General features: G+C 34.7%; 1 protein-coding gene across 1 annotated transcript in view; it reads left to right on the top strand.

Moving 5' to 3' along the window:
* Positions 5-26,117, top strand: part of LOC109847623 (purine permease 3-like) — a gene marked incomplete at its 5' end in the record, with an annotated part of 48,672 nt that continues 22,559 nt past the window's right edge. The window contains one exon of the mRNA XM_020416855.1: positions 5-376. Coding sequence (XP_020272444.1) covers positions 5-376 — 372 coding nt within the window. The remainder of the gene's footprint in view (positions 377-26,117) is intronic.

Raw genomic sequence — 26,117 nt, 5'->3', positions numbered from 1 at the left:
TCTTTCCACCTCCTCCATCTTGATCTCCACTCAACTCTCCTTCACTGCCCTCTTTTCCTTCCTCGTCGTCCGTCAACGCTTCACCGCTTACTCAATCAACGCAGTCATCCTTCTGACTGTTGGGCCCATAGTATTAGGGTTGAGTTCGAGCAAGGACAGGCCGGAGGGTGAATCCAATAGGAAGTACTACTTAGGGTTCTTTATGACCATCACGGCGTCGGTGCTCATAGGGGTGATCCTACCGTTGACGGAGAGGACGTATAAGATGGTGAACGAGGGGATGAGTTATGTGGTGGTGATGGAGGTTCAGTTTGTCATCGGAGTTTTTGGGAGTGTATTTTGCCTAGTGGGGATGCTAGTGAGCAAGGACTTTGAGGTACGTATTTGGTCTCTTGTCACTTCAACTCCAACTCCTTGACAGGGAATAGTGGGCGAAAAATTCCCCAAGGACCCAAAATATGGGACCAACAGAGGGACATGTGAGGTGTCCATCTCTAATTGCATAATGAACTAGCCATCATTAATGATGCCAGCTCATTAAGCAATAGGAGGGGGACACCCTACCTGTCCCCCATGTTAGTCTCATATTTTGGGTCCCTGTAGCAAAGTTCATAGTGGGCTTTTTCCCTTTTTTTATTTTATTTTTTTGTAGCGGCACAACTAGGGACAAAACCGAGACCCGGACACCCGGGTCGGGCCCGAGCCTGAGCTTCAGGTCGGCGCGATTTTTTTATTTTTTTATTTTCAAGAATAAATTGCAAAAAATTAAATAAAATTTTGATAAAACAATCATATTATTAATCACTTGTAATTATATGATTTATAAATACAAAAAATCATAGAAATTAAAATGATAAAAATAACTTTTTTATTAATAATCAGTTAATCATATGAAAAATCATAATTTAACAATTAACTAAAAATCTCTACATATGAGAAAACCATAATTTAACAATTAACTAAAAATATCTACATATGAAAATGACCGGGCAGGCCCGGTCATTTTTATTTTTTTCTTTTTTTTGTAAAAAATTGCTAAAAATTAGATTAATCTTATTATATTTATATAAGTATGTATTAATATATACTTACAAATTATTATATAACTATATATTATATAAACATATATTATATGTAAATATATTGTATATACTTATACGTTATAACTAGAGAGAGAATCACAAAAGTATATATTACTTATTTATAAATATGTATTATATAGTTATATATGCATTTGTTAAATACTTACCTTATGCTTATTTAAGTATAGTTATACAATTTACTTATATGATATATTTTTATATATACTAGATGCAATATACTTATATATTATTATACTTATGCACTTATATAATATACTTATATAATTGTAATTCTATAATAAACACATATAAGTATACTTATAACTTCATTATATATATATTTATATTGTTATATCTTAGTATCTATACCATGCTATATATATATAATATATATATATAATATAATATATATCATTATATATATAGTATATAGTATATATTATATACTATTATATATATATATATATATTATATATATATATAGAGAAGAGACCGAGAATTGACCAAGAAAGTCTTGATCTTGAAGAGAGAGAGAGAGAGATATAATGGTATCATATGTCATATGCAACGGAGGATTCCTTCATATACAATGATTGGCACAATCTTCACCCAATGTGAATAAGTAGCCGAGAGAGAATTGCTCATAAATACACTTTGGTGGAGCATATGCCACTCATTTATATGAACGGGATCTTTCATATGACATATTGATACCCATTAATCTCATATATATATACTATCATATATATATATATATATATATATATATATATAATATATATATATTAATACGAATTATGGTATACTTGCTCCAAGCCCACAAATTTCGTGCAATTGGTAGTGAACGTTTTATTCCTATCACACCTCAAAGGGTCAATTGGGAGGTACCACATTCAACCATCCGTGAATGTGATTGTCCCCCCATTTTGAATGAAGTGGAGGTGAATATGCCACATCATTACCAAGCCACAATTTGTGCTTGGTTCCAAGCATACCCCATTATCCTCAGTATATATATATATATATAATATATATATATATATATATATAATATATATATATATATATATATATATATATATATATTATATAGACAGAGAGATGAGAGAGAGAGAGGAGAAATATGGGTATGCTTGTTACCAAGCACAAAAAGTTGGCCTGCTTGGTAGTGATGTGTCATATCTCCCTCACACTCATATCAAAATGTGTGGGACCACCATTCACATGGGTAATGATGCCGATGGAGGATGTGACAATCACTACAAAGCACGCAAATTTTGTGCCTTGGTACCAAGCATACCCATATTTTCTCATATATATATACTATATTATATATATATATACTTATTATATATATATATATAATATTATATATATATATATAATATATATTATATCATAGTATATCATATATATATATATATATTACTATTATATATATATATATATATATTATATATATATATATCATACCGGCCGGTCCGTCCAAGCTTCACCAAGACAGGCCTTAGGCTCTGGTCCCTAGGCCGTGAGCCCGATTTAGGTCCGGTGTTCTAGGCCAATGATGCCCGGGTCCGGGTCATGCCCGACCCCAGACCTTGGGCCTGAATGGACACCCCTAGACACAACACCTAATTTTTATCTCCTTCACTAGATTAATTTTGATTTTTTAGATATAAAGTGTTGTGCATTCTACTTTTTAGGAGAAATAGATGTCTCTCATTGATTCGTTGCTCTCTTTCTCCCTAGCTTAATTGTTTTCCATACCAAAAGTTGGCAATCATTCAGCTGCTTGTTTCGAAAAAAAAACCAAGTTAATGCCTTTCCAAGAAGCTTCGTGCAGAATTTTGAGGGTTTTTTTTTAGTTTTTAGTTTTATTTTTTATTTTAGGAAATAAAAAATTACACATATGTTGATAACAAGCGGGCAACAAGCTACGCCGCTAATCCTTTCTGAATTGCAAAACCTAACTTACGAAACATGTACTCAGCCGACCCCGCTGTCGCCACATTCTTATTCATGAATTTCTATACCCTCCTGAGGAACTCTATCGCATCATGTGACGCCATTGGGTTCACACAAGGCTGCAATCCAAGGTAAAACCAAAAATATCAAACCTGCCATGCACCACACCGTGTAATAACATATTTCACCATCACAATTACTATCTCTCTAGTAGAGTCAATAAAAGGTGTAGGTACAAAAGCAAGTAAAAGATAATAAAGAAATCAACAGATGGAGTAATAGAGATAAATTTAATATTCCTTCATCTAGCATACTGAAGTACAAAACAACGTCTGAAATAAATAAACTGAAGTACTCAACAAGTCTCAAATACAAAATATTTGACAAGAGGAAATAAGACACACAGCCTTTACAACTTCTAGAATAAAACTCTCAAATGTCTAAACAAAAGTCTACAATGGAGCTCAAAAGAAAAATATAACTAAATAGACAGCTGAAGCTAAAATACATCGCCATCAACCTGCAACTCTCTGGGCTCCTAGCTCGTTATCTGAAAGGGGGAGGGACAACGAGCGTCAAAGCGCTAGCGAGCAAATCACAACCAACCCTAAGAGAAAGGGCTCGTTGTATACAGAAAATACAGTTAATGCATATATATATGAAATCACTGATCCTATTTAGGTCATTACAACATGAGCATAAGTACGTCGAGCGAAATAATCCAAACAAGGAAACCCTCATGTATATACCATATAGCTCAAATTGTAAAACCCTAAATACCAAACCTAAAATCTAATACAAGAATAAAAATAAAAGAAGACAATCCTGTCTCAGAACTTAAATACAGTGTCATATCACAACTCACATAAGTGTCATGTCCAGCCTATGCAAATATAAGTGTCATGCTCAAGGTCTATCTGGTGTCCAACACATGGACGAAAAGGTAACTATCCAACACGAGAACCGAAATGGATTATAGTCCAACACGAGGACTTAAATGGATTATAGTCCAACACGAGGACTGAACAAACTGTGTATATATCGATGAGATATGTGGAAAGATATACCTATACGAATTTCGCACGCGTCTCAGTGTGTAAACTTAAACTTTGTATCCGTGTGTTATCTCACATGTAAAGATACAGGTTAAACAATAATTTCTAATACCTGTTATTCGAGGCAACTCCTCGTTCATATTAAAGCACGCAACTATAATAAACAAGCATAAAAAGTTTCAGTGAAACTAAAGCAACTCAAACAGATCCAAAACCGAGGAAACTGGAAAATTCCTCATCAGTCGACTCATTGGTCGACTGGGATTGGTCGACTCATTGGTCGACCAGACAGAACAGAAGAAAAGAAAGAAGGCTGAAAATTTCCTGTCAATCGACTCATTGGTCGACTCATCAGTCGACTCATAAGTCGGCTGATAAGTCGACTCATTGGTCGACTGAGCAGAAATTTCCCAGTTTTCTGTTTTCGTTGATTTTCTACAAAAATTTAAATCTTAAGTTTCTCTTCATTATTTCCAGCAATTGTAAACATGATTCCTACATACATATGTATCAAACTGAAACAAAAATTTGCATGTGATTACTTACACAAAACCCTAAATATATTTTTCCATATTTAAAGCGCATTAAAATTAATAAATCACATGAAACCCAAGTTCAAACAAATTCCAGATCTGGATCTACATTTACAAAATCGTTGGTGAGTTTTTATTAAACTGAAAATGTAGATCTTGCTGCTCATAATATAAAGTATCTATCTTTATGCACAAAAATACGTTTTAGGCTCAAGAAAACGAAATAAAACTCGAAGAAAACTATACAAACAGTGGGTTAGAGCTGGGCGAGATGTTACTCATCTCTGGTATGCTAGAACAACTCCTGAATCCGAGAGAGGATGATTCCCTTCGCTGCACCTCGCCAAAACCCGCTGAAATCCTCCGAAAATCCCCAAAAAATCATCCAAAAACGAACTAGGGTTTGAGGGAAGAGAGGGGCTAGGGTTTTCTCTGGGATTCTGATGGGTTTAGGGTTGGTTTCGGGTAGGAGAGGTTATATACAAACAGTCAAACCCGAAACAAAACCAAACCAAACCCGCAAAAGAAAAGAAAAACTGAAAATCAGCCCGTCAGTCGACTCATAGGTCGACTCATCAGTCGACTCATAAGTCAACTGAGCAGACATTTCCAAGATTCGTGCATGTTTTGCTAATTTGTCAAAACCAGTGCACAAAACTCTATAAAATTACACACATACTTTTCTAATAACTTGTTATCAAGTATATCCATGACCTCAAGTCCTTTACTACAATAGAATTATTTATCACTAATAATTCACATATACTTTTAATAAAAATATACTGGGTTTTACACATCAGCTGCAAGGAAACCAAACGTATCGAAAGCGAACGGGATGAAGCTATGGCGGTTGTCCTTACAAGCTTGATCATGTTTGCCCACATTTGCCTCTGCCGCTCTATCCGCTGCATGCCCAACCTTGAACTTTCCATTACCAAACTTCGCCAATGGAGACACCCATGTGAGATCAACACAAGCGTGCTTCCCCCCGCTCTAATTGTAGACAAGAACGTCTGCCGGCCTTAGAGTAGATCTAGCCTCTCAGGAGGAGTGAGGAAGTTGACCGGCGCTTCCTTCTTTGATGGGATCCCTGCTCTTTAGAGGATATCATACAAGACAACTTTGACTAAGTCGTGTCTATACTTAAACCCCGACTACTTCTAACAGTGAATGACATGCTCTCCAAAAGCATCCATCTACGATCTATGACAAACTGGGCACATTGTCCCCTCCACGAACAAAGGAACCAACAACATGTATATGAAGATGGCATGGTACTGCCCCAAAGTCATACGCTGTCCCAATCCCTCAATAAGCGTAGCCAACAAAAAAATCATGGGCGTGCTTTACACGCAGGCACTTAACAATTGCAACCTGCCTCTCTGAAATGTCAAACTCCATCGATAGATCTCTACAAACGCCACCATAAAAGATGTCTGCCAAGTAATGCATTGGTTTTGGGGGACAGACCCTTTAGTGGTGATTTGAAGAAGGTCAACCTCAGGTATCTTAGCTTGAAGAAAGGCCCTAGCGGAAGTAAAATACCCACCTAAAGAAACCTCACCACAGCCTCTCAAAATGTGGTCTTGGAGCTCGATGGAGTGAATTCAAGAGGCAACAAAAGAAAATTGTATGGCATCCGCCGCTGCATATACCCCCAACCCACCCGCCTTAATAGGTAAAGAGGCCAGCCTCCATTGGAGATCCCCGAAGCATGGGCCCTCGGATGTGACAATGCTTTCGACTGACCTCCGAAGTGCAATATCAAACTGTCTCGCAGCCTGAGCAAAGAGCTGTGGCGAGCAAGTCCTTAAGGAAAAATACAACTTGGACAGACCCGCACAAGACCTCAAACGGACGAGCTCGCACTGTGGATCCCTAAGTTGAACCAACGCTACCATTAACTACATCACCTTTACCACCCTCTTCGCTGCTAACCCACCAACAAACCCATCATCCACGCTAACTGCTCACTCTAAAGGAAGTGATAGGAGATAAATAATACAAAGTTGCAAGTACACAACTACCAAGTTATAATATAGAAAGATGTCAATCCCTTGAAAAAAGTGTGTTGGAAAAATCTAAGTTGATTCCTAGAGTTGTGTGTGGACAATTAGAAGTGAAAGTGTGAAGATATAAAGAGTGTGTCATTATTTCCAAATAAAAAAACTAGAAAAGAAGGGAGAAAGTGATAAAAAAAGGCAAACGAGAACAAACAAAGGGGAACAAAATCAAGAAAACTAGAAAATGGCCACAAAGAAAAAAATCAAAATAAGTAAAAGATAGAGGAAATCAAAATAGAAATGAGGAATCTTGAATTGAATTCACTAGTTTAAATTCAGTTGGGATTTGTAAACTACTCTCTTTTTATTATATTTTACTTTAGATTTATTAAGTACAGATTATCAAACTACTAAAAGAAAGGATAATCTTCAAATTATCATACAAGTAAAATTTCATTCATGAAAAAAAGCTCTAGATAATAATTCTAGAATTTATAAGTATAACATATTAAACCACTTATGATAAGTATAGATTATCAAATTCTTCTTCCACCAATTAGTTCTCTAATTGATTATCCTAAACATGATTATTTGGAGCACAAGAGAACAATTCAAAAGTCATAAAAGAAATCAAACTAGTTTCATACAATTCTAAAGTTCATACAAGATTTAGTTGTACATTTTAGAAAATAAAAATAAAGAAATAAAATCTAGACCACAGAGCATAAAAAAAGAGAATAACAAATAAAAAAATAAGAACTAACTACAAAAATAATAACAAAAATAAGAACATAAAGATCTAAACTATGAGTATAAATAAAATCTAACTAATAAAAATAAAAGAGCAGAAACGTAAATCTGTACAATAAAAAATAAAATTGCAAGAAAATAAAAGAGCGTAAAAATAAATCTATACTACAAAACCGCAAGAAAAAAATAACACAAAAATAAGAGAGCATAAACGTAAATCTAATCTAATCTAACAAAATAAAATCCTAAGACAATAATTTTTAAAGAAAGAAAAAAAAGGAAAACTTGCATTGCAATGGGTTAGCCCCTTGAAATTAAATTTCCATCTTCATCATCTTCATCTTCATTAATCAATGAAGATGAAGAAATTAAAGAAATTTTTAAAGAGAAAAAAATATTTTAATAATTGAAAATAAAGTTTATAATTTTAAAAGACCTTCTCAATTAAGAGTAACTCCACTATAAATAGAGTTTTATAAACATTTTCACACTCAAACCCCTCACCCTCTCCCCTTATTTATATCCTACAGCAAACCAACAAGATTCATTAGATTTGGGTTAGGCTCCAAAGATTAAATCTCAACCACAAAATAATTCAGTTACGAACCAATTGGTTAGCCAATTGATTGCCCAATCGATTGGCCATTTGATTGATGAATCAATTAAAATCTCAAAATTATAACAATGCAGATAGCTTCATCTCGTCGAGATAAGCAATTTTTGTATATCATATGTTAGATTCTGCCTTCCGGATTAAGAGATTATGCTATTTCTTTGTAGCTGATCATCCTGAATATGAATTTGACTTTATTTCTTTTCATATGTGATTTCTTATTTCTTGGGATTCTATAGGTTACTTGGCTTAGTTCTGGACTTCAATAAAAGGTTAAAAATGAGTAAATTAAAGTTCCATTTGAGCTCTTATTCATTAGTTCTTTATTTCTTGCAGATTAAGAGAAAAACATGTTATTAGTGATATACTTATTTGAATAAAATAGATAATGAATGTATAAAAATACAATAAAATGTGATGATCAAATACCCCCATACCTAAATTTTTGCTAGTCCTTTATAAAAGAAAGAAAATGAAAAGAAAAGAAAGAAAAATCTCAATTCACTTTCATAGGAATCGCTGTTGTATTTAGCATATAAAACACCCTAAGTTACACTAGAGGATGAGTTGTAGTCTCGAGAGGGTTTGCAGTGAATATATCCATAAAATTTGATCAACTTGCTAAGTTGAAGAAGTCAATGTATAATTAATTTACTTGATATATTTTATCAATCTAATCAGAGTTTACTTTTACTCAATGGAATATTTTTATGTATAACTTCAACATGAACTTCTTAAGAATACCTTTTCATTATAGTTATACAAAACTAAATCCAACTTAAAAATTTACTAAAAAGTCTTGAAACGGACATTCTAACTCTTTGTTTCAAATAATTTTTCAAGTCTCTTTATCAAATTATTTTCAGGAATATATGTATATAAATATAACAATATATATATACAAAACTCTGTTTTTAATATATACATATATTTCTTTATTTATTGGTTATTTGTTTTCCTTTTTTTATTAGGAATTCTAAGTGACAATGTAGCGAGTTTTTGGTTCAATGAATCCTAACTTAATTGGGTTTAGATCATTAATTATGGAATATCTCATTGGGCTTAATTACTCATTCAACTTAGGCTTAGTAAGATAGAACCACTTTGGAGTTTAAGAAACTTTTTATTAGTGCCCATTTTTCGCACTCTTCTTTTGTAAATTTTATATATATATATATATATATATATAGTAAAACTTTTGTAAACTTAAGTGGATATGAAAATTCATCTACCAACTTTTTTATCCGTTCATTATGTTTTGAGATTCATACTACATATCAAGGCTATCTTTGGGATTTGTGCCTTGATTTATGTCATATGCTAGTACAAATCTCAATACAAAATTATAATAGATAAATAGGTTGGTGGACAAATGGATCCTATTAACTTAAGTTTATAGGGATTTTGCTCTGTGTGTGTGTGTGTGTGCTTGAAAAATATTTGGATCAATAGAACTTTGAAAAATTAGTTTCCCTTTAAGATAAGCATGTAAAATTTTCATTACTTGTAATTAAAAGTCTAAGTCAGGACCCTAGTGCAATATACTACTTAGAAAATCTTTTCTTAAGTAAATTATTTAGAGTTATCATAAAATGTTAACTTAAGAATAAAACTAATTATTAGAGAGATTAAAAGTTTATCGACTAGATCAATTTCTAATTAACTCTATTAAGTTGGCAAGTGATAAATTTTTTATTTTTTATTTTTATTTATTTCTTTATTTCTTTATTTATTGTAAGAGATTGAAAAGAAAAGAAAAATATGAAATAAAGAGCAAAGAAAATAGAAAGAAATGATAAAAATAGAGTAAAAGATAACTAGTCCCCACTCCCACATTTAAATTTTTGCAATGTCCTCATTGCAAACTATATGATGCCTAAGGTAAAGCAAATATGAAATGATACACTTACATTTGTTTGGTCAACCTTGAACAATGATAACATAGAAATATGCAATTATCTTTAGTATGAGGAGTATTAGTCAAAAAACTACTTTTTTCTCTTTTTTAACTTTTCATTTTCTTCTTTCATTTTTTATTTTTCTTTTTCTTCTTTTTCTAGTTTTTTACTTTTTTCCAAAAAAGCAAGAAACTCTCAAAAGAGAGAAGAATAAATTCCTTTTAGTATACTTGTTATTATGAAATAAAAGGTAAAGATGTAGAATAAAAAGATTTAACATGATAAGCTCGGGTTCTACTTCAAATCATATCTTATTGCTGAAAATTCTATCCTAGATTTTAAAGAGGCCTAAAATAATACACTCAATAATGTGTTTAAATTATGTACACTCCAAGGTTTTTAATAATTTCTACAATATTTGAAGGTAGGTAAGAAGGGGGTTTTGTATTTTAAATTTTTTATGTTGATCAGATAGAAAGCAAATCTTAGATTCAAGTTCCATGTGACTAAAAGCTTGTACAACCAATTCTTCTTTAAAAATTTTCTTAAACCAAAAATTCATGGTTGAAGTATGATAAGCTAGTTATTCTGTATTTTCTAGGAGTCCAAGCTCATCAGTAAAAGTCTTCAAAGCTAAGATAAGAGAAATTAGTGTCTGACTCCGTGAAAACTAATTCTGATTCAGACTCCTCAAATATCCTAGATTCCTCACAAAAATATCTCCTCAAATTCACTGTCATCTTCTAACTCTTCACTTGAAATTTCCTGAATGTAGTTTACTTTAATTGGCTAGCTCCCTATATTAAAAATATTAAGATCAATAGTTATATTCCCAAAAGACAGCTTTATTTAACCAATTCTACAACTGATCAAAGCATTGGAAGTGGCTAAGAATGATCTTTCTAGAGCGACTGGTATCTGACCTTTGAGATTGAAATGAAGTTGTATTTCCAAGACTATGAAATCCACGGGAAAAATAAACTCACCCACCTTGATCAGAACATCCTTTATATCTCACTTAGGTACTTTTATGGATCTATCAGCTGATTGGAGGATACATCTTGTTGGCTTCAACTCACTTAACCCTACCTGTTGAAAGAATGATTAGGGAAGAAGATTCACACTAGATCCTAAATCTAGAAGTGTATTATTAATGAAGGTATTTCTTATGACACAAAAAATGGTAGGACCGGGGTCTTTATATTTCAAAGACATGGGCTTTGAGAGCATGATATTGATATTGGCAGCTAGAATGACTTTCTTGAGAATAGTCATGGTTCTTTTCGTAGTACACAAATCCTTCAAAAATTTTGTATAAGACGGGATTTGTTCGATTGCATCCCATAAAGAAATGTTGACCTTAACTTTCTTGAAAGTTCCTAGGTTCTCTATCTGGAGAGTTTTTTTTCTTAGGCCTAAATTTATCTAAAAAAGGAGTAGCAACTCTAAACCTATCAAGCTCAAGTTCTTGGTCATTGAAAAGGGATGATTGTTGAATAGAGTTATCAGAAGGAGAGAGAGTTTATTTAGGTTTAGTGTTCTGAATAGGAGAAGAGGGAGAAGGATTTTGATCTGGAGACTAACTTGAAATCGATCTATTTTCTGGACCATAGTGAATGGATTACATTCACTTGAGCTTGGTAAGCTGAACTTGATCCAGTACCCTTAGGGTTTGTAACCGGTTAACCTAGAAATTTTTCTTTCTCTCTTTCACTTATGGTACTAGCTAGTTGACCAAGTTGAGTTTCTAACCTAGCTATGACTTTGGGTTGAGAATTTGACTGTTTATTTGTGTAAAGGAATTCAGAGTGTTGGAAGACTGAGTCAACATGTTGGTGGTCTATGTGAAAGCTTTTATCATGGTCTCTAAACTTTTTTCTAAGGCACTAAAATGTTACTTATATTCAAAACTTGGAGGAATTAGATTCATCGGCTGATTTGGAAGAGAATGATTCTGGTATGTAGGATTAGGCTGTATAAAGTTATTTAGTATATTGAATGAAACTGTGTTTACTCTAGTAAATTGTAAAGTGAAAGAGGGAGTGAAATTTTAAATTCTAAAGAAGTTTTTCTGATTCCATGCAAAATTATGATGATTTCTCCAACTCGAGTTGTAGGTTGGAAAAAATGGATTATTAATAAGATGCTGAAATACAGCATTAACCTGACCTAATGGTTGATAATTTCCTAAGAAAGGACATTCTCCTAAAATATGGGCTCGAGATAGGCAGTTATGACATCTTTGGGTAAAAACTTGAGTGATTTGAGCTGGGGCTCGTTCTTTGATTTCTAAGGCCTCTAGCCTATGCAGCATTATAACCATCTTTACTTTAGAGGTTATGCTAGACTCTAGGAAAAGACCATTGGATTTGGTTGGGGGAACTGATAAAACACTTTCATCACAGTATTCCCACTGTATGGTTTTCTCATATAAACTCTCTAGAAATTTCCAAGCTTCATTGGTATTTTTCTTCATAAAATCTGTAACACATTAAGTCTAAGGAAGTTTTTAAAGAATAACCCAATCCCACATAGATGATTTGTCATAATCGCCACTTTTCTAAACATGGATAAGACTTTCGATAAGAAGATTCTTAAACCTATCAATTACACTTCCAAAATCAATCTCTGGGACTATCTTAAAATTCTAAATGCTATTTCTAAGCTTAACCGCTTTATAGATTGGGAAAATTTTCTCCAAAAAAATGGTAATAAATTCATCCTAGTTTGAGATAGAATTTATGGGTAAGCTACACAGTCATTTCTTGACTTTGACCTTAAGAGCAAATGGGATAAATTTATACTTAATTGCATACTCAGATAATTTCCTAATCTTGATCACAAGACAAATTTCCTCAAAATCAGATAAAAAAATGTAAGCATCTTCGATTTTATTTCCTAAGAAATATGGTAGCATGTTTATGAAGTATGATATAAGCCCAAAATTAGCTCTATAGACATCAGGTAGCATAATGCAAGATGAGATTGTACTTCTAGTTGGATAACTCTTGAAGAACTGGTGAATTTCGATTTGTCATTTCTTCAGTTTTAAAGGTTGGCTCAACACGGGCTAATCTATTGGTGTTATCTCTAATACAAACTTACATATACTAAAATAAATTCTTTTGAAATTTTTTTAAAACTAAAAAGAAATTAGGAAAAGGTTCTAAGAAAAATAAAAGTTTGTTAAGTTTTTTTAATAAAAACCTAAAAGACCTAAAAGATTAATAAGAGAGGAGAAGAAGGATAAAAAGAAAAATCTAATTAAAATAAATCACGATCAACCACTTTAAAATAATCACTCTTGGTTTTAGGATTAAGCCTAGACTCAATTAGACCAACTCCTAACTAAAAACTCCTTGAGTAAAAATATTAAAGTTTAATCGGTCAGTTGGCAAGGTGAGACTAGTACTACATAGAAGTCAATGACCAATTAAGTACATCTTTCATTATGGAGCACTTTACACAACAACAAATTCAAGTAAACTTAAACCAATTCACTTAAGGATTTCTTATACATCAATGAGCTTGAGTCCTTAGGGGACAATGTCTAATGAGTTTTAAAATGGGTGGATTTGTATAGTGAGGAATTAGTGATTTTTGGGCTAAGAAAATGGAGATGAAATCCCTCGCCTCATCTTGATTAGGGATTTTTTACCTTAAGGGTATTTTCTAGTAAGTGATCAAATCAAAATTCTCAAATCACTTTGGTGATATCTTACTAACTATACGCAATGCAACCCTAAGAATTAAAAGCAACTACAAAAGGATGCAAAAAGAAAATCTTTTTATTTTCATATTAGGATTAACAATCAAATAATGAGAGAGAGAGAGAGAGATAGAGAGAGAGAGAGAGAGAGAGAGAGAGAGAGAGAGAGAGAGAGAGAGAGAGCTCTTGTTTACATTTATTAACTTGTTAGTAGTTGCTCAAGTGGAGGATAGATTTCATTATGGTTGACAGGAGAAATTTTCTTTTATTAGTTTCTAAATTGTCTCCAATGTGAAGAGCATAAACTAGATGGTGAAATTAAAAATACTTGAAATATGAATTATTTTTTTGAGCAAATCTCTAATTTTCAATCTTCAAAATTCTAATCAATCCTTCACACTTAAACACACAAATTAAATGACCAAAATAGAAAAATCTCAATTACAAGCTCCTATGCGAGCAGCAGTGTAAAAACTTGATAGTGGCTAAATAATACAATGTTGAAAGTACACAATTATCAAGTTATAGTATAGAAAGATGTCGAACCCTCGAGGAATGTGTGTTGGAAAAATATAAATTGGTTCCTAGAGTTGTGTATGGGCAAATAGAAGTGAAAGCATGGAGATATAATGACTAGTGTGTGATTATTTATAAATAAAGAGAAACTAGAAAAGAGGGAGAAAGTGAGTGACAAAAAATGGCAAATGAGAACAAACATAGGGGAACAAAATCAAGAAAACTAGAAAATGGACACAAAGTGAAAAAAATCAAAATAAGTAAAAGATAGAGGAAATCAAGAGAGAAATAAGAAATCTATAATTGAATCCACTAGTATAAATTCATTTAGGATTTGTAAACTATTCTTTTTTTATTATATTTTACTTTAGATTTATTAAGTATAGATTATCAAACTACTAAAAGAAAGCATAACTTATTAAATTATCATCCAAGTGAACTTTTATTTATAAAATGAATAACAACTAGATAATAATTCTAAAATTCATAAGCATAACTTATCAAATCATTTAAGATAAATATAGATTATCACAATTTTCTTCTACTAATTAATTCTCCAGTTGATTATCGTAATCATGATCATTTTAAACACAAGAGAGCGATTCACAAATCATAAAATTAAGAAATCAAACTAGTTTCATATAATTCTAGAGTTCCTACAAGATCTAGTTGTATATTTTAGAAAATAAAAATAAAAAATAAAATATAGACTAGAGAGCATAAAAGAAAGAGTATAAAAATTATAAAAAAAAATAAAAACCAACTACAAGAATAAAAAAATAAAAATCTAAACTATAAGCATAAAGGAATTCTAATCAACGAAAAAAGAGCATAAAAATAAATCTATACTACAAAAATAAAATTACAAGAAAATAAAAGAGCATATAAGTAAATCTATACTACAAAATTGTAAGAAAATAACAACACAAAAATAAGAGAGGATGAAAGTAAGTCTAATTAATCTAACAAAAAAATTTTCTAAAACAAGAATTTTTAAAGAAAAAAAATAAAAGAGAAAAAAAAATCTTACATTATAAGGAGTTGGCTCCTTAAAATTAAATTTCTATCTTCATCACCATCTTCATCTTCATCTTCATTAATCAACAAAGCAGAAGAATAGAAAACTTTTTTGAAGAGGACAAAATTATTTTATTAACGGCAAATAAAGTTTATAGTTTTGAAAGATCTTCCCAATTAAGAGTAACCATCCTTCCCAAGTTGAGTTTTTACAACGATTTTCATGCTCAAACCACTTATCCCCTTATCTTCTATCCCTATTTATAGCCTATAGCAAACGACAAGATCCATTAGATTTGGCTTGGGTTCCAAGGATTAAATATCAACTACAAAACAATTTAGTTATGAACTAATTTAGTTATGAACCAATTGGCCAATTGATTAGCCAATTAATTGGTGAATCGATTGGTATCTCAAAATTCTAACAATTCAAATAGCTACGTCTCATTGAGAAGGCGAGTTTTGATATTATATGTTAGACTCTGCCTTCCACATTGGGAGATATTATTGTTTCTTTGCTGCTGATCATTCTGAATATGAATTTAACTTGATTTCTTTTCATGTTAAATTCTTATTCCTTGGGCTTCTATAGGTTGTTTGTCTTGACTCTGGGCTTCAATAAAAGGTTAAAATGAGAAAATTAAGTTCTTTTTGAGCTCTTATCCATTAATTATTTATTGCTTGCTGATTAAGAGGAAAACACGTTATTGGTAATATATTTATTTAAATAAAATAGATAATAAAGTATAAAAGTATAATAAAATGTGATGATGAGAAAGTGACCCAAAAACTTTCTATTTCCTTTTTTAGGAAATGAACCAAATAGGAGTAGGAAAAGTTATTCAACCAATTCTTTTAAAAACAAAAATACTTAAACAATAAATTTCTTTGTTTTTCACTTTTTTAAAACTTCTTTTTTCATTTAATTTCGCAAAGAAGTCCTTGAAATAAACAATGACAGAGTAAAAATTATATATATTAATAAAGAAAGATGGAATGGAAAAAGGAGTTTGCCCATTATTTTATCTAAAAAGTAGGATAAATAAAATCTACTTTTAGTCCAACACGTCCAGATGACATCAACTAATTAATGAGATAAAAAATAGTACTCCCTCTGCATCTCTCATATCTAATTTGTTTAATAAATTAATCTAATACTTTTAATTTTGCAATTTAATTAGCATAAAAATTTATGGGGAAAATTGTGTCAAGACCCCAAAATCAATATTTTCATGTGTTGCAGCTCATTTATTTTTTTTTTTCCATGTGGTTCAGCCTCAAGAAGTATGACATCTTGTGCTGCAACCATCTTTTAGCAATTATTACCCGTCAACTCAACATAGAGAGAGGATAAAAAGTACAAAATCCCAAAATGTCATTATCTACTCTATTCCTTCATGTTATGTCTATTTAGAGTTCGTGTTAGGCCTAATTTCATGTTATGTCTATTTAGAGTTCATGTTAGGTCTAATTTTAGTTTAATTTAATTCATATTAAGTCTAATTTAATGTTAAGTCTAATTTTATTTTAAGTTCAATTTAAGTATAATTTCATATTAAGTCTAATTTAATTCTTTTTAAGTCTAATTTAAATCATATTATGTCTAATTCAACTTGTTTTAAGTCTAATTTAATTGGACTTAACATGAAATTAGACTTAAAATTTTAAATTAGACTTAACATGATTTGAATTATACTTAAAAGGAATTTAGCATGATTGAAATTAGACTAAAAATTTGGTGTTAGTCTAATAAAAGTTCGTGTTAAATCTAATTTCATATTAGGTCTAATAAAATTCGTGGTAAGTCTAATTTCATGATAGTTCTATTAAAAGCTCGTGTTAGTTCTAATACAAGTTCGCGTTAAGTCTAATTAGAGTTCTTGTTAGTTCTATTTCGTGTTTGTGTTAGTTCTAACTCATGTTAGTTCTATTTCATGTTAATTCTATTTCATGTTCGTGTTCGTGTTAGTTCTAACTCAGTTCGTGTTAGTTCTAATTCATGAATTAGAACTAACATAAACTGAGTTAGAACTAACACGAATACAAAATAGAACTAACATGAATACCAATTAGACCTAACATGAGTTAGAACTAACAAGAACACGAAATAGAACTAACATGAACTCCAATTAGATCTAACATGAACTTTTATTAGACCTAACATGAACTTTTATTAGACCTAACACGAACTTTTATTAGACCTAACATGAAATCATGTTATGTCTAATTCAACTTATTTTAAGTCTAATTTAATTAGACTTAATATGAAATTAGACTTAAAAAAAGTTGAATTAGACTTAACATGATTTAAATTAGACTTAAAAAGAATTTAACATGATTGAAATTAGATGTAAAATTTCGTGTTAGGTCTAATAAAATTTCGCGTTAAGTCTAATTTCATGTTAGGTCTAATAAAAATTCGTGTTAAGTCTAATTTCATGTTAGGTCTAATAAAAGTTCATGTTAAGTCTAATAAAAGTTTGTGTTAGTTCTAATAAAAGTTCATGTTATCTTAGTTCTATTTCGTGTTTGTGTTAGTTCTAACTCATGTTAGTTCTAATTCATGTTAGTTCTATTTTATGTTCGTGTTAGTTCTAACTCAGTTCGTGTTAGTTCTAATTTATGAGTTAGAACTAACTCGTTGTTCGAGTTAGTTCTAACTCATGAATTAGAACTAACATGAACTGAGTTAGAACTAACACGAACACGAAATAAAACTAACATGAATTAAAACTAACACGAGTTAGAACTAACAAGAACACGAAATAGAACAAACATGAACTTTTATTAGACCTAACACGAACTTTTATTAGATCTATCATGAAATTAGACTTAACACAAATTTTTATTAGACCTAATATGAAATTAGACTTAACACGAACTTTTATTAGATCTAACACAAAATTTGAAGTCTAATTTTAATCATGTTAAATTCATTTTAAGTCTAATTTAAATCATGTTAAGTCTAATTTAATTTTTAAAGTCTAATTTCATGTTAAGTCCAATTAAATTAGACTTAAAACAAGTTAAATTAGACATAACACGTGTTAGGTCTAATAAAAGTTCGTGTTAGGTCTAATAAAGTTTGTGTTAGGTCTAATAAAAGTTCATGTTAGCTTAGTTTTATTTCGTATTTGTGTTAGTTCTAACTCGTGTTAGTTCTAACTCATGTTAGTTCTAATTCATGTTAGTTCTATTTCGTGTTCGTGTTAGTTCTAACTCAGTTCGTTTTAGTTCTAATTCATGAGTTAGAACTAACTCAAACTTCGAGTTAGTTCTAACTCATAAATTAGAACTAACATGAACTGAGTTAGAACTAACACGAACACGAAATAGAACTAACATGAATTAGAACTAACATGAGTTAGAACTAACACGAACACGAAATAGAACTAACATAAACTCCAATTAGACCTAACACGAACTTTTATTAGACCTAACACGAACTTTTATTAGATCTATCATAAAATTAGATTTAACACAAATTTTTATTGGACCTAACATGAATTTAGACTTAACATGAACTTTTATTAGACCTAACACGAAATTTTAAGTCTAATTTCAATCATGTTAAATTCATTTTAAATCTAATTTAAATCATGTTAAGTCTAATTCAATTTTTAAAGTCTAATTTTATGTTAAGTCCAATGAAATTAGATTTAAAACAAGTTGAATTAGACATAACATGATTTAAATTAGACTTAGAAGGAATTAAATTAGACTTAATATAAAATTAGACTTAAATTGGACTTAACATGAAATTAGACTTAACATTAAATTGGACTTAATATGAATTAAATTGAACTGAAACTAGACCTAACATGAACTCTAAATAGACCTAACGTGAAAATAGACCTAACATGAGCTCTAAATAGACCTAACATGAAATTAGGCCTAACACGAACTCTAAATAGACATAACATGGAAGAATAGAGTAGATAAGGGTATTTTAGGGTTTTGTACTTTTTATCCTCTCTCTATGCTGAGTTGGCGGGTAATAATTGCTAAAAAAAGGCTGCAGCACAAGATGTCACACTTCTTGGGTGAACCACATGAGAAAAAAGTAAAGAGACTACAGCATATGAAGATATTGATTTTGGGGCCTTGACACAATTTTCCAAAATATTTAATGACTGAGGATGACTACAGACAAAAAAGGCAACCTCCGGCCCCGGTACCACCCAGCTACTCCCTCTCCCCCGCTTACATGTGCAGGCCCCACTTTTGAATTTTTTTAAAAAATTTCAAGTGGGGCCCCTGCACTGTAGCGGGTGAGGGTGGTGATGGCTGTGTGTGGCGGAGGTGTTGTCCTGTAGCTTATTTTTTTTATGACTTCTTTTCTTTCCCTAGAAATGGTGACTAGTTAGGTCAAGGGTCCAAGATACCTGTAGAATTTAATCGAATCCACATCACATTCCCGATCTGTTTAATAAATGAATCGGCTAGCTTAAGTAATATGCTCATATCTGTCCAAGAACAAACAAGTACATATTTCATGCTCCAACCACATAACCTACTATAAAACTTACAATACATGAATTGAAAATTGAAATTTAGATAAATATCAAACACTTATATGATGACTAGTAACTTCTCTAAAGTGTTGGATAACGTAAGTAGAAGACAATGGATTTAACAGAATAGGGAATTTGAGAATGTTTCGGACTATTGTACTAGTGGAACTATTTTGCAAAACACTGGCTGTAAGAAAAAAAAACATTCGAGCTACTCTGGTATAAGGATTTCAGGTCCAAGCTTGTTGGGCGCAGAGTCACGCCCACCGCCGCGGAAGCGATATCACCTGAGAGAGAGCCCTGGCTATTGTTGTCACAAAAGCACAAGTTAACCTCTATATTCTTGTTTCTCAAAGAAAACGAGAATAGATAGTGAAATTCTTATTTCTCAAAGGAAACAAGAATCGAAAGTGAAATATTTCATCTAAGTGAAATATACACTCTTCCTCTCATCAGCTCTAAGACCGAATATTGAGGGAACCTACAAGCTATGACAACTCACAGATAAGACAAATACAAACACGAGATTTATGTGGTTTGGCTAACTAACCTACGTCCACGGGAGGGGGTTTTCACTATGAGGAGAGTACCAAACTTATTACAAGTTCTATCTTAACTCTCTCTTTTCTCTCAAAAGAACTCCAATACAAAACCTACAATTGATTTTTCCCCACACCAATCCTCTTCTCCCTACCTCTCTATTTATAGGCGAGGAGGCACCGGGCACAGCTCCACGGAAAAATCCCGCGCTCTAAAAAAGTTTCCCGCGTAGAAATTCCCACGTTGGCGCGCGTCGTGGGTTGGCAGGCAGCGCACGAACGCGGGCTGTCCTCGCGTCCACACGAGGGACAGCCGCCCACAAAACGCGGGCGAAGGGATGGGGCACACCCATCACGTGGGTGTGTCCCCCCCCCCCACGTTCACAATTCTTCACCTCGTTCATCATTTGATAAACCTTAAATTTTGGACGAACATCAGAAGAACCTCACGAACTCCACCAGAGAGATCCAGGCCAAAACCAGGCCAAAACAGCTGCGCCACTATACCGCGACTGCCTACGTACCCTCCACCGGGATCAAGCTAACCGTAGTTCTTCAATTATTCTCTAACATAGTCTCCACCTCACCTCCATCTCCGCCCCCACAGGGCCATGCCCTCTTGGGCAACTCAACACGGGCTGATATGAAGCAAGTCCAAGCAATTCTTAAACTTGCTACCTGTGACCACCTTGGTTAACATGTCCGTGGGATTCTCATTCGTATGCACCTTCATGAGAGAAATATCACCTTCCTCTATGATATCCCGCACAAAATGATACCTGACATCGATATGCTTAGTACGAGCATGGTGAACTTGATTTTTCGCCAAGTGAATCGCACTCTGACTGTCGCACCACAAGTTCACGCTTTCCTGTTCGATCCCCAAATCGTCTAGAAGACTCCACAGCCACAATGCTTCATTCACTCCCTCCGCCATAGCCATGTACTCGGCCTCTGTTGTAGAGAGTGTCACTGTAGCCTACAACATCGATCGCCAACTAACTAGAGCTCCATGTATCCTGAATACATAACCAGTAGTAGATCGTCGTCTATCTAGATCACCCGCATAATCCGAGTCCACATACCCGTCGACCTGACATGTATCTCCACCAAAACACAGACCCGTATCCGTGGTACCTTTCATGTACCTTAGGACCCATTTCACCGCTTCCCAATGCGCCTTTCTCGGATTCGCCATGAATCTGCTGACCACACTAACCGCCTGTGAAATATCAGGGCGTGTACACACCATTGCGTACATTAAACTGCCAACTGCACTAGCATAAGGGACACGTTCCATGTGTGCCTTATCTTCCATTGTAGTGGGAGATTGTTTACCTGAAAACCTAAAGTGTGGAGCCAATGGGTCACCACCGACTTTGCACTTTGTATTCCGAACCTCGTGATCACCCGCTCTATGTATCCCTTCTGACTCAAGAACAATCGTCGATTCGCCCGCTCTCTTCTAATCTCCATACCCAGTATTTTCCTAGCAGCGCTCATGTCCTTCATCTCGAACTCATTGCTAAGTTGATATTTCAGCTTATCTATCTCCACCTTGTTCTTCGATGCAATAAGCATGTCATCCACATATAAAAGAAGATAATATAATCACCTCCACGAAGCTACCGAATGTAAACACAACAATCATAGTCACTTCGGGAAAACCCATGCTTCAGCATGAAGGAGTCAAATTGCTTGTACCACTATCGTGGAGATTGCTTCAATCTGTAAAGTAACTTTCTCAAGCGACATACATGATTATCCTTGTCCTCAACCTTGTATCCCTCAGGTTGATGCATATAGATATCTTCATCCAAGTCTCCGTGCAAGAAGGCCGTTTTAACATCGAGTTGTTCCAGCTCAAGATCACCATGAGCAACAATACTCAATAGCACCCGAATAGAGGTGTGTTTCACCACCGGAGAAAATATCTTATTGTAATCCACACCCTCTCTTTGTGCAAACCCCTTAGCCACTAGCCTCACCTTGTATCTCGTACCACCAAGCTCTAAAGGATCTTCCTTTTTTTTATACAGCCACTTACAACCTATAGCTTTTTTTCCTACGGGCAATGGGACCACCTCCCATGTTTGGTTCTTCCGGAGATTCCTACGGGCAATGGGACCACCTCCCATGTTTGGTTCTTCCGGAGAGATTCCATCTCCTCCTCCATCGCAGCCAACCAACTCTCACTATTCTTGTCTCGAATAGCTTCCTTGAAGGAGACCGGCTCATCTTCCTCCACCGAGAGTGCGTATTCAACCAAATTAACCTGCCCATAGTGCTTCAGGGGTTGATCAGCCCCCAGCTTCTGTACCTGCTTGTATACTCGCCTTGGCCTAGTGGAAGCCAAGCTATCATCGAGCTGCTGTTGTTGTAGTGCATGTGTATTCTCCTGCTGAACCTCCTATCATCTACCTGATTTCCCACTTGAACACGACTAGAACCTGGTTGGTCTTTCGGTTCTATCTCAATAACCTGGGACTCAGGAGTCCCAACAGTATCAACACCACCATCTTTGGGCACCCTAGCAATCATGGACTTCTCATCAAAGGTAACGTCCCTGTTGATCACAAACTTTGAATCTTCTGTACACCAAAGGCGGTAGCCTTTTATGCCCTTTGCATACCCCCAAGAAAATTGCCTTCTTGGCCCTTGCGTCAAGCTTTCCCTCGTTGACGTGATAGTAGGCGGTGCAACCAAAAATTCAGAGCCTCTCATAATCTGCATGCTCCCTTGACCATACCCGATAGGGTGTATCACCGTCCAATATCGAATGTGGAGATCGATTCACAATATAGCATACTGTAGCAATCGACTCTGCCCACCATTCTTTGCCCAAACCAGCATATGATCGCATACTCACTGTTTTCTCCCGCAGTGTTCGGTTCAGTCTCTCTGCGACCCCATTCTGCTGTGGTGTAGATCTAACTGTCCAGTGTCAAGCAATTCCCTCCTAATCACAGAACTCCTTGAAGGCACCATCTGTGTACTCTGTATCGTTGTCAGATCTTAGTGTCTTCAATTTTGTACCTGTCCTGTTCTCAACCATCGCCTTTCACTTCTTGAATGTCTCAAATACCTCATTCTTATGCTTCAGAAAATAAATCCAAGCATACCTAGAATGATCTTCTATGAATGAGACAAAATATCTGGAACCACCCTTGGAAGTTGTCGAAGCCGGACCCCAAACATCCGTGTGCACATAATCTAGTATCTCTCTGCTCTTGTGATTGCTTCTCAGAAATTGAACCCTGCGCGCCTTTCCATACACACAGTCCTCGCAAAAATCCATGCAAGGCTTCTTTATATTCTTCAGCAAACCCTCCTTACCAAGCAGATCCAGACCCTTCTCTGACATGTGTCTAAGCCGCCTATGCCATAATCGTGTGTGCTCACATGGGTCTCCACCACTTCCTTCAGCTCCAACTGCTGCATCTCCCGTCACCGTCGTACCCGAGAAAATATATAGATTACCGTGACGAACACCCTTTATCACTGTTAAGGAACCCCGAACAACCCTCTTCACTCTGTTCTCTGTTACGATCTTGCAACTCCCGGAGTCCAAAGCACCGACTGAGATTAGATTCTTCCGCAAGTCGGGAACGTGTCTTACATCCGTCAAGGTTCAAACCACTCCATCATGCATCTTGATCTTGATATCACCTAGCCCCATCATTTTACAAGCATGGTTGTTCTCCATCAGTACGGTTCCACCATCAATGCTCCTGTAGGTAGTAAACCACTTCCTATTTGGACACATATGGTAAGAGCAACCAGAATCAAGAATCCACTTCCCGGAGGTATCCTCGCCATCTGTGACGACATAGCATTCCTTATTGCTCCCTTCCCCTGAAGCGTAGCTCGCCTCTTCCTTGCCTTCTCGTCTTTCAGTCTTGTTGTTCTTCTTCCCACCTACTCTCTTGTTAGGACAGTCGACCTTGAAATGCCCAACTTCACCGTATTTGAAACACGCTCGTCCCGCAAGAGGTCTCGATTTAGATATAGACTTTTCTCCCTTGCCTTTTCCTCGCTCATTGCCTCTTCCTCTGGCAAATAGTCCCTGAGCTTGTTCCTTGTTACCACCAGTGGCCATATCACTAGTTGTAATTTTTCGAAGATCATCCGCTAGAAGTGCCGTTCTAGTCTCATCCATCGACAAAGTATCACCCACAAGCATCAGTGTTTGCACCAGGTTCTCATAAGATTTCGACAGAGATAGAAGCAGTAGAAGCGCCTGATCCTCGTCTTCCACTGTCACCTCAATGTCTTTCAAATCCGATATGATCCTATCGTCACAAAAGCACAAGTCAACCTCTATATTCTTGTTTCTCAAAGGAAACAAGAATAGATAGTAAAATTCTTATTTCTCAAAGGAAACAAGAATCGAAAGTGATATATTTCATCTAAGTGAAATATACACTCTTCCTCTCATCAGCTCTAAGACCGAATATTGAGGGAACCTACAAGCTATGACAACTCACAGATAAGACAAATACAAACACGAGATTTACGTGGTTCGGCTAACTAGCCTACGTCCACGGGAGGGGGGTTCACGGGAGGGGGTTTTCACTATGAGGAGAATACCAAACTTATTACAAGTTCTATCTCAACTCTCTCTTTTCTCTCAAAAGAACTCCAATACAAAACCCACAATTGATTTTTCCCCACACCAATCCTCTTCTCCCTACCTCTCTATTTATAGGCGAGGAGGCACCGGGCACAGCTCCACGGAAAAATCTCGCGCTCCAGAAAAGTTTCCTGCGCAGAAATTCCCACGTTGGCGCGCGTCGTGGGATGGCAGCTTCTCCCTACCTCTCTATTTATAGGCGAGGAGGCACCGGGCACAGCTCCACGGAAAAATCTCGCGCTCCAGAAAAGTTTCCTGCGCAGAAATTCCCACGTTGGCGCGCGTCGTGGGATGGCAGACCGAAGAGATATTACCAACATAAACAATGATAGGGGCACACCCTGTACCACACTCCCAACCACACCACATCTCTTGCTACAGTGTACGGGGCCCACATGAGATTTTAATTTTTAAAATCTCTTGTGGGCCCCGTGCACTGTAACAAGAGAGGTGGTGTGGTAGAGAGTGTGCCCCTAGTGCCTCTCTTATATGATATCCACAAGCCAGCAACTCCAACTATGGACGTACTCTCCCTATATTATTATATTGGATTTCCGATTTATTGGTTTGCTATCGTACAAGGATACACTTCATTTTAGAACATTCTTGGGGAGGAAAAGTGAGATAATTTTATAGCCGTAGGATCTAACCTCCGATATCTATCGGTATTGTATAGACTTGGAAAACAAATAAAGTTAGAGGGCAAATAACTTGGGATGTAAGTAAGGCCGAAGTTTGAAACTACAACTATTTGTGATAGTTCCGCACAAAGTTCAAACTAGCCTTTGGTTGTCTTTAGTCTCGTGTGCATACTAGAGAGATAGCTAGCACTTTAATTTCACTTAGGTCAATTGAATAGTAACGAAGCCCATGATGAACTGAATCAATACTCTTTCAGATTGCTAAATATAATATCAAGTGTGTATCCAAATTAAAGGGCGAAACCATTAATTGTGGTACCACCTTTAACTATTGTTATGTGACATATGGTAACAGCCATGTGCTTAGTTTAGGTTTTTGCGAAGCCTCTAAGATCTACCAAGCAAGCTCAATTAAGAGTCGACAATCAAAACTCCACCTTAATTATGTAGGAAATTTAATTATTAAGGTGTGCTCTTGTTAGCATTTTCTTAAGGAAAAGGCAATTGTGAATAGTCCCACATTGGAAGTTGAAGAGAAGTTCAAGTGGTTTATAATGGTTCACTTCCTAATGGGCTTTGAGTAATGTTTTGGGCCTACTAGTGTTTGTGCTCTTTCTCCACACACGCGCGCGCGCACGCACGCCACGCC

The sequence above is a fragment of the Asparagus officinalis genome, chromosome 7, assembly GCF_001876935.1.
Source record: "Asparagus officinalis chromosome 7, Aspof.V1, whole genome shotgun sequence".
Taxonomy (NCBI): Eukaryota; Viridiplantae; Streptophyta; class Magnoliopsida; order Asparagales; family Asparagaceae; genus Asparagus; species Asparagus officinalis.
Note: the sequence above shows the minus strand (reverse complement) of the source record. Positions and strands in the feature narration are given on the sequence as shown.